Below are 13251 nucleotides of genomic sequence, written 5' to 3' on the forward strand. Positions count from 1 at the left end.
AAAAAAAAAAAAAAAAAGAAAGCAATAATAATTTAAAAACCCCTTATTTTTACATGGCTTCTGTCAAAGTTTTCTTTCCTTTTAATTAAAATATAATTATGTCAAGTTTCTCCCTTCCCTTTCCTCCATCCAACTCCTCGTATGTGCCCACCCCCATTCCTGGCCTCCTCCTCTTTAATCTTTGACACCTCCTTTAAAGGACTTAGAGCTATATAGGAAGGAAAGCACCTGAGAGTGTGGTAACTGGAGAGGATGACCCTACCCACGAAGCCCTTTGCTGGGGCTGCCATTCTTCCCCTCCAAATCCCAGCCCTGATTTCCTGTGCATCCAAGGTCAAACCTTAAGTCTAGACTTGGTTTCAATTCCTCGTGACCCCATTTACTTCCACCACTCAGATCACGAATTTGCATTTGGAGATATACACATCAGTTCCGCGTACACAAACCCGCTAAGTTTGTGAGGTGTAAGGAATCAGATTCAATGGGACAGGCCTGTAATCCTTGGAGGGATTACAGCTTGGGAGGCTGAGGCAGGGGAATCATTCAAGGCCAACCTGGGCCATGTAGAGAGAAAAAAGAGAATGAGAGGGCAGAGGAAAAGAGGGGATGGAGAAAGGGAGAGGCAAGGACAAGAGGGGAGGGAATACAAGGAGGGGAGGAGAGGAGGGAAGAGGAAAGAGAGAGAGAGAGAGAGAGAGAGAGAGAGAGAGAGAGAGAGAGAGAGAGAGAGGAGAGAGAGAGAGAGAGAGAGAGAGAGAGAGAGAGAGAGAGAGAGAGAGAGAGAGATGCAATAGAGGGACAGAGAGAGGTCTAGGGACAAGGAATGAGAGGAGAGGAGTGGTGATGTCAACTGAGGTCACCTTAGAGAGTACAAAAGGTGCCACTTACGTGATGTCTCAGTCCACCACCTGTTATTTCTCCAATGCCTTTTCCCCCTGCGACTTCTCCCCCATCTACAGCCATTCTTTTCCCATCCTGTTTCACATCAAAATGGCCACTTTTCAAGTCTGGCTGTGGACACTCCTCAGAGTGTAGCGTATGATAGCTCCTCAATGTAGCATGTGATAGCTCAGAACCGCAGTTTTTACACAGACCTTCGCTGAATGTTTTTTATAGCTCCAACAGCTGTGCTTCCTAGTTTGAGCCCCAGGTCTGTGTGAGACCAGCAGCTAGGAAGAAGGGACTCCTGCAAAAGTGCCCTGGGAAGCTGCCTTCTACCTGGAACCTCTTATTTAGAGCAAAAGGGGGCTCCACACATCATGTGACAAATTATCTGGCTTGAGCACTGAGATAATAACCTCCATGCCAAAAGACAACCTGAACATGTAAACACTTGCCACACTGTAGAGGTCAGTGCAATAAACTCATAAGAAACCCCCGTCTCATGTATGTGTGTGTGTGTGTGTGTGTGTAGCTATTTCTAGTTTATGTGTTACAGTACCATGATAATGAATGCATATATCAGCCAGGAAAAGCCCATTACTTTTGCTGTTATTTCAGATTTAAGAGCAGTGCATTCTTCTTGTTTAAATGGATTTGGCCTCTGTCAAACTATGTATGTCATTTCTACAATAATATCTGGAGCCAAATGAAACAATGTCTATGGCATTCTAATGGCCTCTCCAGCGGTCTGCCTCCTCACCCCGGCCTTGATTTAACCCAGATCTCAGCAAGGTCAGCTGACTTCCTGATGCCCGTTTTCTGCTCCTGCACTCTGACCTCATGGCGAATTGATTTAAGTCAGTTGCTTTCCCCACAGAAATGATGTCATGTTGGACTTGGTCAGCCATTCTTCATTGGTACGATCCCCAGGACAACATTAAATCAGTTCACCACGATATATATTGCAACCATTGTGTTTTAAATATAGCAATCTACCTGTATATGCATACGTGAGGTGGTTAATACATTTTTTCCAGGCTTTGATAATTCTGCCCATTTTAACCACCACAAATTCTATCACCATGCTCTAGGTGGGGCTTCTTCTGACAGTTTAATGACATTTGAACAGACACCCAGTCACCCAGTCACCCAGTCACCCAGTTACATAACCACACAGCCACGCAGTCACCCAACCACACAGCCACCCAGCCAGTCATGAAGTAAGAGTGAAAGTAAGATATACAGAAGTAAGAAAAGGAAAAAGCCCAGAGGCAAAGGGTAGACAGGACAATTTAAGAAAAGCTGATCAGACACAAGCCAAGCTAAGGTGGGAAATTATAAGTAAGAATAAGCCTCCATGTGGGATTTATTTGGGAGCTGGGTGGCGGGCCCTCCAAAAGAGCAGAAAATAACCCACAACAGGTTGAGGTGGGTTGATCCATGGCTACTGCGCTGGAGTTAAGTGGCAGTGAGCAACTCACCTACGTCCTCTATGTAGTAGTACATCCATTGCACTGTGTGCAATCGCTGCATTTTCAAATTTCAGTAAGACAAAAATACAACTGGTAATCTACAAAAGTAATTCATTTAGAAACAAGCATGGCTCTCTGGGTGTCATAGCAGCCAGAGTCCTGGTCTCTTGGCTAAACTGGCACGTTTCCTCACTTAAGGACGTGACTTTTGCAGACAGTGGTTGGTCAATCAAAAAATACATACCTGTTTTCTATCATTTTTTTTATTATGATGTGGAAATATGGAAAGAAAAAAAAAAGAACCCTATGAACCTGTAAGGAGATTTTATTCCTTAATTATAAGGATAGCTTAAAGTACCTGGATTATTGCAGGGCCTGATATAAAATCTTGAGTGTATTTCTAATGTAAGCATTAACTTTTCCACCAATAAAATTAAGCTTCTTAAAGTCAGAATTACGCACACTCCACGGACTTTCAGCTGACATTAGTGGATAATGACAAGAACAATAGAAGCTGAGAATGGACTGATGAGCTAGACTACGCTCTAGCAAAAGTGGTCTGACTCCACAGTTAAGTTTTCGGTTTATTGTTGAAGAATTCTGCAGTTTGTACATGATCTAATATCGCAAGCACAGATGGATCAAATGCCGGGACATCTGTTTTCTAAATCTGGCTTTGATCCTCTCTTAAGGTCACTGGAGGGAAGTCCTTAAAGCATGGTAAACTTGCAGGGCTGGCTTCCTCCACGTGCAACACTAGCAGAGCCCTCAGCTATGGCGACAAAAATGCAGAGAACGTGGCGTGAACGAGCCCACAGTCACTATGCTTTCCCACATTTGCATCCTGCAGGCCATGGAACCTCAGCCAAGCAGGGGCCTTATGCATGTGCCCCCCCCCCCCCCCCTGTTTGGATACAAAGAAAATAGTGCTACAAATGAATGTTTCAGAACCTCCCTCAGTAGGGAAGAATTCACTGGGGAGGGGGCTTTTCTCTGTGGTGTTGTGTGAGAGCCAAAATTACGTTTTAGTTACCGTTTGTTCTTAAGAGATAAATGAAACAAAAATGCCTCTAACCTGTAAGTCCCTTGTCCAAGGAGAGATACTTTCTGAAATGCTGGAGGCTCTTTGATACTACCGTGCCGTGAGCGAGGGACCGCAGATAGACAATGAAACCCGCTTTAAGAGTTTTCATTAATAAAGAGAAAGGAAAGTGAGGTGTGCGCAGGCGTCGAACGAGACCGTAGGGCAGGCATGTCCGCTTACTTAAGGTGGCTCAGCACTGGCCTGCAGAGGCTTACATGGCCACAGCATGCATACATATAGATTACGTGGCCAAGATAAGCATGTCCATAGATTATGTAGGGTTACCCGTAAGGCCCTAGGGTAACTAGGCAGTTTGCCTAATTGCCGATGGTGCAATTGCCGATGTGCGGCCGTGGGACCCCGGAAATGCTAGCACCTAGGGCGACTAAGCATTTTGCCTGAATGCTGACGACTGTGGGACCCAGATGTGATGGAAAGGACAATATTAATGTTTATATTTTCATTCCCCTAAAACAAGTTTGTTTGGCACAATTGTACTGCGTGTGTTTGATCACATGTTGTCAGGAAATGTCGGGAGTACGCTTGCACCTGATTGGATGTAGGAGAGAGGTATGCAGGCAGGAAGTAGGCCAGGATATATGCTCACCCATGATGGGCACCTCGGAATGGCCCTATCAGAACCCATCATCCTGGCTAGTATGTAATTAATACTTGCTTCCAGTTTGGCTAAAAAAATTGTGGAACTGGTTTTCTCTCGCAAATCTCAGATTTAATAGTTGTTATTGGTGAAGTTTATAAAGTGATTACTGCCTGGCACTGTGGTCCCAAGCCGCACTCCACAGAGCTGCGAGTAGCTTCTTTGCGTTTGACTTTCTACCGATAATATCAATAGCACACAGTACTTCATCCTGGTGTTTAGCACGGGGTAGATGCTGATCCAGACATGATGAGACATGAAAATCATTTTTTGTTCTCATGCAGAGCCTTTGCTATTCACAGAGAGAAAAGAATTTTTAAGTGTGCGTTAGATTAGTAACCATTCTACTCCCAGCTAGTTAAATACAATTGTTTGAAAACCTTTTTTTTTTTTTTTTCCTACCTTGGAAAATACTTTTCACAATGAGGGAGTCTCTGCTCCTAGCTGTAGAGCTAATTGGACAATTATATGAAGGGAAAACTCACTTTTAACTTCAGAATCAACAGCAGTAGCAATGTCATCAACACATCACACAAATCCAAGTGTGAATACAATTGCAAATGAGGCACTTGGTTATATTTCAGAAACTACAGCGATTGCCCTTGGAGATTTGGGAAGCTCCCGGTAGCTTCAAGTGTAGAGTCTGCTCAAGTTCAAGCCCTGATGGGAATCACCAGAGGAATAGGCTACCGGGCTGACATTAGAAGGCCAGTTATCAGAACTACTCCAACAAAGAAGGGTCTGATTTTTCTCTAAAAGAAAGTTCTAGTGTATTTAAAAGGAGGTAGCTTATAACAGGGGGAGGGGAACAATGCCTCATCTAGACACCAAAAGCTATTAAATATAAAGCCCACGCCAGGAGCTGTTTATTAAGTGGGGTCCCACCGACCTCAAAACGTTACAGGCTATTGCCATTGCTCTTGGTCACCCTCCAGAACGTGACAGTGAGACCCTATTGCTGAAGACAACACAAACTTGCGTCATAGAACGTGAAGAAATCAAGCTGGTCCTGATGAGGACGCTTCATGCCCACTGGAGAGCGTTCACAGTGCTACTGAAAGTGAAACGTAGTCAGCAGTCTTACCCAGCTGTAAAACCTGCAAGCCGCCATAACAACCAAGCTGGCAGGAGACGCGGCAGGCACAACAGTGGCACGAACGTTATGAGAGCAACCAACCACTTTCTGACTGGATGTAAGGCCAGTTACACAAGGTGGAACTCATGTGTGGCACTGCTCTGGAGACCAAGACCCTGTGTCTAGGTAGGTCATAGGCCCTAGAGCAGAGCCTATGACTGTGAATCTGCTCAATGACCAGAGAGGAAGGGTTTTTATCTTCCCTCTTTTCTGTCAGCTTTATTTACTAGTATTTTCATAACAACCTTAAGTTTCTTACCTATAAAATGGAGATTATATTGGTCTTCTACTGCTACATAGCAAATAGTCACAAGTTCAGAAATGTAATGGTGTAATCTGCTTCCGGATCTACAGGTCTGAAGTCTGGGGAAGGCATGGCTGCCTTGCTGCTCAGGCCTCCCAAAGCTGACATCAGAGTATCTCTGTCATCTCTTTCATGTTCATGTGGTTGTGGTAGAGTCTGCTTCATTGTGGTTGTAGGGATGGGTGTTAGCCAGGAGCCATGCTCCCGGAAAATGCCCAAGTTCCTAACACATGACTCTTTCACGTTAAGGCTACTAAGGAAATCTCCCTCAGGTCTCATGTCCCTCAGCATTGCAGCCTTTCTGTCAAGAACTTTAGGGTCTTCTAAAAACTCTGTTAGGTTAGGCTCACTAAGGCTAAATCTCTCTCTCTCTCTCTCTCTCTCTCTCTCTCTCTCTCTCTCTCTGTGTGTGTGTGTGTGTGTGTGTGTTTGTGTGTGTGTAATACAGCCTTGTGCATGATGCTAGGCAAGCACTCCACAACACAGCTACGAAGCCTCGCTAAGTTGATTAGACTATCCTTGAACTCACCCTGTAGCCTAGGCAGAAGTAGAAATTATGATTCTCCTGCCTCAGCCTCCCAAGTAACTGGGACTACAAGCCTATGCCCACCACACTGGGCAAATCCTTCTTAAATTCAAAGTTTTTAGGGTCTTGATTATGCTTACAAAATCCCCCATCAGTGACACCCTGTGTGTAGATATTTGATGGAATATCTGGAAGAAAGCAGCGTTTACCAGGAAATGAGAATTCAGGGGCCATTGGAGCTCTGCCTACCACAGGGTTAATAGGAAACCCTCGGAGTTTTGTTCTCTGTATTGCGTGAGGTATGTGTGCATAGTGCTGGCGTAGTGTTTCACACAGCAGGGCTCAGCAAATGCCATCCAGGGGCTTTCATGTTTCTATCTGCCCATCTTTTCCAACCGCAGGGCTATAGGCAGGGTAGTGCCGTGATAGAATTTGCACACCACTTGGATACACACCAGGAAGCAGCAATTCCGGCTCTAAAGCTAACAAACTCACAAAGCCTAGTGTTTACTGCGTGCTTAAAGTTGATTAATTGGTTCAAATTATTTGAAATGTTGCAGTCAAACAACAATGGCAGAAACATTCAGGTTCATCTGTGACGGGGCACAGAATGCAATGTGGGTCTCTGCATCGCTCTTTCTCTTTACAAGAATAGTGCATCACAGAGGCTAAGCCTTAACCACTGACATTTTCCAGAAAGAACTGTTTTGTTTCAACCCTTGCACTGAATATATAATGAATACTTCAGATGCCCCGTTCTTGCAAAGGCCTTTATGCCCTACTTGATTCAATAATTCCAGCCTAAAATAGGCAACATTATGCAGTTTGGTGGCTCAGCCACAACAATGCGGGTGCTTATCACAGGCTGTGGGAAGAAAGACACCTAAGGGGTTAACAGTAATATTTTGCAAATTGAGGCAAGTAGAGAACAAACACATTAGCATAACAAAAGATCGCCGGAGGGGGTACTGTGGGGGACTGAGAGCCCAGTGTTACCAAGAAGGAGGCTGGGGAAGAAAACCTTAGTGTGTACACATTCTCAAAATACATTGCATTGCATCCCGTCTACTGGTAAGAAAGCCCCTAGCGACAGAAATGGGTAACACCGGCCCTTCCAGTAAGGAAAGCTCCATCAGATACCCTCGGAAAAGCATTGTAGAATATCCAACAAAGCAAGGATTTCTCTGGAAAACAGTCCCACAGGTCACCTGAGCACGGCAGGGCTGCACTAGAGGTGGGTGGGAAATAGAAGGGGAAGTGGCCTTGTCCCTAGAACTAGCCCCGGACATATGCAATTAGTTTAACGCAGTCTTCTCCAAAACATGCGTTTAGCTCACAGTGGCTAGATTGCATTTCCTTTTTATTAATCCCTAGACTTGCTGAAACATGGTTTCAGTGGAAATGTTTAATTTTGACCTATAATTATAATTGTTAACTGAAAATTTTAATATATAAGAATTTCCCCCCAAAACATTATGTTATTTGTGGATTGTATGAAAATGTTAGAATTTTGTTTATTTATCTGTAGTTCCGGGATAAAATGTAGGGCCTTGTGTCTATCAGGCAAGTGCTCTACTCTTGAGTGACATCCACAGGGGACTAATCTCTAGATCAATATTTTCCTTATTATGAATAATGGGCCAATATAAATGTTTATATGATTGTGAATTCATTAGGTTTAGCACTTTGGTGAGCATGGCTACTCAAATAAGTCACAGTGTGTTTGTTAATAAATTAAAACACAAAAGGGTGAGTGTATTTACGATAACAAGTTTGTGTGTGTAAGTGTGTGTGTGCGCGCGCGTGCGTTTTGTTTTTTGAGACAGGGTTTCACTGTAGCTTTGGAGCCTGTCCTGAAACTAGCTCTTGTAGACCAGGCTGACTTCGAACTCACAGAGATCCACCTGCCTCTGCCTCCTGAGTGCTGGTATTAAAAACATGTGCCACCACTGCCTGGCAATAACAAGGTTTTTGTCATGAACCCTGTAACTCTAAGAGAAGCAAAGACTTCTTAGCATTTCTGACACGAAGATGTCATGCTTTTGTTATTAAATCTTGAGTAGCAAAAGATCAAAGAAGAGCATCCAAAGAAAATAGTAAACTTATTTTTGAATTAGTGTGTCAACTGGTTTTCAGGGAATTGGACGCTAGGGATCAAACGATACCATGACCTTTCCATTGTTCAGAGATCACTACTTCTGCATTGCCTGTTGACTAATGGCCAGCTCTGCATTAAACTCTTAACCGACCCCTTCCTTTGTTGCTTTCTGTATGGGGGTCAAGACTGCCATTTTGGGTCACCTGAGCAAGCAGGTAGATTAAGGAAATAGAGAAGAAACAACTATTAGGCAGGCTGGCAGCAAAGCCGTTCTGAGCAAAGCCTGGGCAAGAGGAAGAGGGGAGGATGTGAGAGCATCTGGGGTTGCCAATTGCTGCTGAACGTTCATGGTTATTGCTATTTTTTGAGCTGTTATAAATCTGGCACACCTCCTGTCAATATAAATTTTTAAAATGCATTCCGAAGCAGAAGCGAAATACTTTTTTATGTTTTCATGTTGTAATTTTCAACCTAGCCCAGAAAACTGAGAAGTGATTATAGTCCTCAAGCCCTCTGGATATGAACACGACACCCCTGTTTCCCAGCTTCTTTCTAAGATGGGGAAAGGAACTGGAACACAGAGAGCATTCATTCAGGAATAATACAACATTCAAGCGTACACGGGAGGGTGTGGGATTTCATGCTTTCTCTCTCTTTTTCTTTAAATGTGAAACTGATATTTAGCTACCACATAGATTCTCAACTATCCAGGAGCTTTCAGATCTGCCCCAGGCCTCTAATGCCAGCTCTTCCCTACTCCGCTGACGCCTTGGCTAACTCTGCAGATCTCTCAAGTGCCCACTTAAGTGATGACTGACAGCCCACAGTGCTGCTTCCTAACAGAGTCAGCCACGGAGTAGCCAGGCAGCCTGGCCAGTCCCCCAGTCTTCCTCAGCCCTTTGCATTCCCACAGAGGGGGTGGAGCTCGTGGTGACTGTTTCCTCTCAGGCCAGGAAGCAACAGTGATCATCTCCGCTGATTTTCTTTTTTAAATTTTTAAAACATAACTTTTTTTTATTCTCTGGGAATTTCACACCATGCACCCAAATCGCACTCATTTCCCAGTCGCTCAGTATCCGCCCTTCACTCTTGCATCCCCCACCCACCCCATGCCAAGGAAAACTTGAAATAATAAACATTTAAAAATACAAATAAGAATATTAAACAAGCAAAAACAAAACAAAAACCACTTCGCTCTCCCGTCTTCCCCGCCCCTCCATCACCTCTTCATTCATCTCGGTAGCCCTGGGAGCTCTGTGTATCATGCCCTATTCCCCTTTGTCCAAACAGCTTTACTTGCAAATGTTCGTTGTATAATGTGTCTGGTTCAAGGCCACTGGCTTCTGGTGTACCGATAATCCTAGACCCTCACTGAATCGCCTCAGTTGTCCTTCTGTTGCCCCAGTCATGGAGATCCTGCAGCGATGATTCCCCAGGACCAATCCCTACATGGGCTGCAGCAGGACATAGAGAGGACAGATGTTGGAGAGTGCCAACACCAAGTCCTGGATGTGTGTCTGGACGGTAGCTGAGCTGCTCAGTTGGGTGTTGGGACCACTGCCCTCTGAGGGGCAGAGCCAGCTCTCTCTTCCATGGTGGGGAGCGGGACCAGTTCAGCACAGCCCTAGGATTTCAAGACATTGTTCAACACTTGGTTTGCATGAGCCCTGAAGGCAACATGGACCATAGACATCAACAGATCCCAGCTGCCCAGCGGCATCAGGACCATGACATGGCCACCAGCAGCAGCTTGAGCCTACTTGTCTCCATGGCCCTGGCTGGCACCTCAGGCCTCACAGATCCAAATGGCCTCAACAACAATGTTGTCCCTGAACTCCAAATTGGCCCTGGGTGTTGGCCCAGATCCTGGGCAGCTGCACAGCCCTCAATGGTAACAGGAGCCGTGGATATCAATACAGATGCTGGCTGTGGCAGGACTATGGACCCAGACACAAAACCCCTGGCTGCAGCGTGGGCCCTGATGTCACTATGGCCCCAGGTGGCAGCACAGGCCACCCTGATTTGTAGGGCCCTGGCAACAGTCTGACCCTCAGGCACCAACATGGCCTCGGGTGTCAGCCCAGACCCCGGGCATCTGAACAGCCTTTTGTGGTAACAGGAGCCATGGACATCATCCCATGCCCTGGCTGCAATAGAGGCACAGGCCCAGACTTGGCCCTCCACTGCAGCTCAGGCCCAGACACTTCCATGGCCCTGAATGGCAGCACTGGTCACTCAGATCAGCATGGCCCTGAAGCAGCACGTCCCTCAGACCCCAACAGGGTCATGTGGTGGCCCAGAACCCCAGCATCCTTGCAGCCTTTGGTGGTAACACAGACCCTGGCTGCAGAGGGGCCACAGACCCATGTCTAGGCCTGGACGTCACCATGGCCCAGGGTGACAAGCAGACCTCCTACATTAGCCTGTTCTTCACCCCTTCACCTCTTCAGATCTGCCTCTCCCCACAGGACATGAACCATTCTGCCCCCCTCCCACACCCTACCACATATTGGCTCACCATAATGGTTTGTCTTCCCTGCTCCAGGGCAAGCGACCCCAGTGGGTAGCACCCACTGATTTTCTTTTATCTGAATGTAGCATCCCTACTCCATTTTCTAGCCTGACTCCCCTTAGGGGAGGAATATAGATGCTCAGACTTCAGACACGTGGGTCCCTGTCTACCAAAGAATAACCCTGAATTAGTTTTTCTCCTTTTGCAGCTTGGGGAGCTAAGTCTTGATGCAAATGACAAAGTAACCCACCGTTATCAAAACCCATGGTAAGTACACGAGGATGTATTTTAAATGGGTAACGGGATTACTTCCTAAGTTAGGGACGGCTTATTTTCCCAGTCTCAAAAATCACGTTATCACTGTATTTTTATTGCTTCATGTAGATTTGTGTGACAGGAAAAAAAACCACAAATTTTTATTTCTAATGAACAACATAAATTTTACTTTCTGCCAGCCTAGTTAGGGAAAGGGACAAAGCAAAGTAACATAGTAAAGAATGTACTAGATTACAGAGAGGGAAAGAGATGCCAGTCTGTACGTATGCTTTCTGTGGGAAAACCCAGACATGTAGTTGAAAAGACCTTACTTCATGCTGTTGGCCTAGAAACCACAATAATATGTAGCCTTGGTTAATAAGCATAATTTTACTAAAGTCACATAATGGTTTGAATTCATGTTGTCTTAAAGTATCCACTAACAAAAATTAAACATGTGTAGCTCCAGGTGTGTTAAATTATGGCGAAAGAGTAAATACCGGGCTCTTGTCTAAACGGAGCACACTCCAGATGCCCGAAGAAAAGGCCACATTAGAGATATAATAGTGTCATCTCTATGGAATTATGGGGGAAGGTTTTCTCCAGCTTTCATTCTTGAAGGATATAGTTATTAGCACGTACAAAAACAGGTTTTGTCTCTTCTAGTAATGTAAAATATATAATATAGAAAGAGACTTCAAGCCCTCTTGTCAAAAGACTATTGGACAGCAGCTGGAAAGACAGCCTCGTAGTTATGAGTACTTCCGGCTCTTGTAGAGGACCTGGGTTTGGTTCCCAGCACCAACAGCACGGTGGCTCACAACCATCTGTAGCACTGGTTGCAGAAGACTTGATGTCCTGTTCTGTTCTCTGGGCACCAAGCATGAACATGGGCCTCATACAAACATGCAGGCAAAGCACTCGTAAACAGAAAATAGAATCAAATCAATATTTTAAAAAGTCGATCAGGTGCTGTCCAGAAGCTCTTCCTGGATAACATCTGTGACTGACTTGGCACAGCTCCTGCTCCCATGTCAAGCCACACAGGAAGAGTCACACCACAGTGCATGAAAAACACGTGTTCTATGTGAGAAATTCCTTTGAACAGCATTGCTTGCCTCAACCGTTTCTCCGCAAAGAAAACTAGCAGAGAGAGGCTACTGGACACCGAGGACGCCTTTAACAACTCCTGGTGAGGAAGGTGTGAATGTACTAATAAAAACACTTTCTTAGCGTCTGAGAAACACTGCAGCTGTGAACAATATTCCTAGAGAGGAAAGGCTACCTTTATTTTTAGGGATGATTCCGTGGATAGCACCAAGTCATAAGGATGCAAACTGTTTATGAAAGAAAATCCTTGCCCTTAGGGGATCGTGAATGAAGTTGGGAAACTGAGCATAAACGGAAGAAGGAAGGACAAAGCTCGGTCTGCCTGTGTGGCTACTGTGTTAGTGTTCATTACTATAACAAAGACCTGAGAGACAGTCACCTGCCATCCCGGCTCAGAATTGTAAAGGCTCCGGTAATGACCAGTTAGAGTTGTTGATCGAGGCAAAGCTGTCTATCATGGTGGAAGTCTCATGAAAGAGAGAAGAAAGAACCAACGTCCCCAGATCCAGTTTAGGGCATACACCCAATGGCCAGAAGACCTTTTAGGAGGTTCTAGGTATTATTTTTTCTTCCTTTCCCATTCTCTTCCTTCTTATCTCTTTTTCTCTTTCTTCCTTCTCTTCCTCCTCCTCCTCCTTCATTTTTGGGATCCTAGGGACCAAGTCCAGGGTGTTCACCATGACCTCCCTTTATACCACGTTATCATTGTATTTTTATTGCTTCATATAGATTTGTAGGAGCGGGGGGGGGGGGTCAGGGACATCACATGAACCCACAGGAATGGCTAGCCTGCCACATGGGAACTCAGAGAGTCTGAGCCAACAACCAGGGAGCCTGCATGGACTGACCTAGGCCCTCTGCATATATGTGACAATTGTGTAACTTAGTCTATTTGGGCAACCCCTAGCAATGGGAGCAGGGGCTGTCCCTGGTGCTACTTGAACCAGGCAGGAAAAGCACATCCAACTAGAATCCACGCCTGGATCCCAGGAAGTCCCAGGCGAGTGGGAAGGCAGGGGATAGACTTGCTGGAAACGCGTGGACCTGTCTGGAGCATTTGGGTTTTAATCTGCAAACAGCGTGAGCACACTGGGAGGGGTTAAGTCGGCAGGAACGAGATCCGTAGCCTTTTGCTAAGGTCACTCTTAGAAAGGTGGAGTGCTGTGTGGGAAGTGGGTGGGAGGTGACAGGAACAGTCGTGACAAGATCAGCTAG

The 13251-nt window shown here is 45.4% G+C and overlaps 1 protein-coding gene across 1 annotated transcript in view; it reads left to right on the plus strand.

Annotated features, from left to right (window-relative positions):
* The window catches only part of Spmip2 (sperm microtubule inner protein 2), a 69450-nt gene that overhangs the window by 42563 nt on the left and 13636 nt on the right, over positions 1-13251 (plus strand). Inside the window, exon 3 of the mRNA XM_050158833.1 lies at positions 10880-10938. Coding sequence (XP_050014790.1) covers positions 10880-10938 — 59 coding nt within the window. The remainder of the gene's footprint in view (positions 1-10879; positions 10939-13251) is intronic.

The sequence above is a fragment of the Alexandromys fortis genome, unplaced genomic scaffold (genome assembly GCF_014885135.2).
Source record: "Alexandromys fortis isolate MF-2015 unplaced genomic scaffold, M_Fortis_MF-2015_v1.1 scaffold_102, whole genome shotgun sequence".
NCBI classification, from domain to species: Eukaryota; Metazoa; Chordata; class Mammalia; order Rodentia; family Cricetidae; genus Alexandromys; species Alexandromys fortis.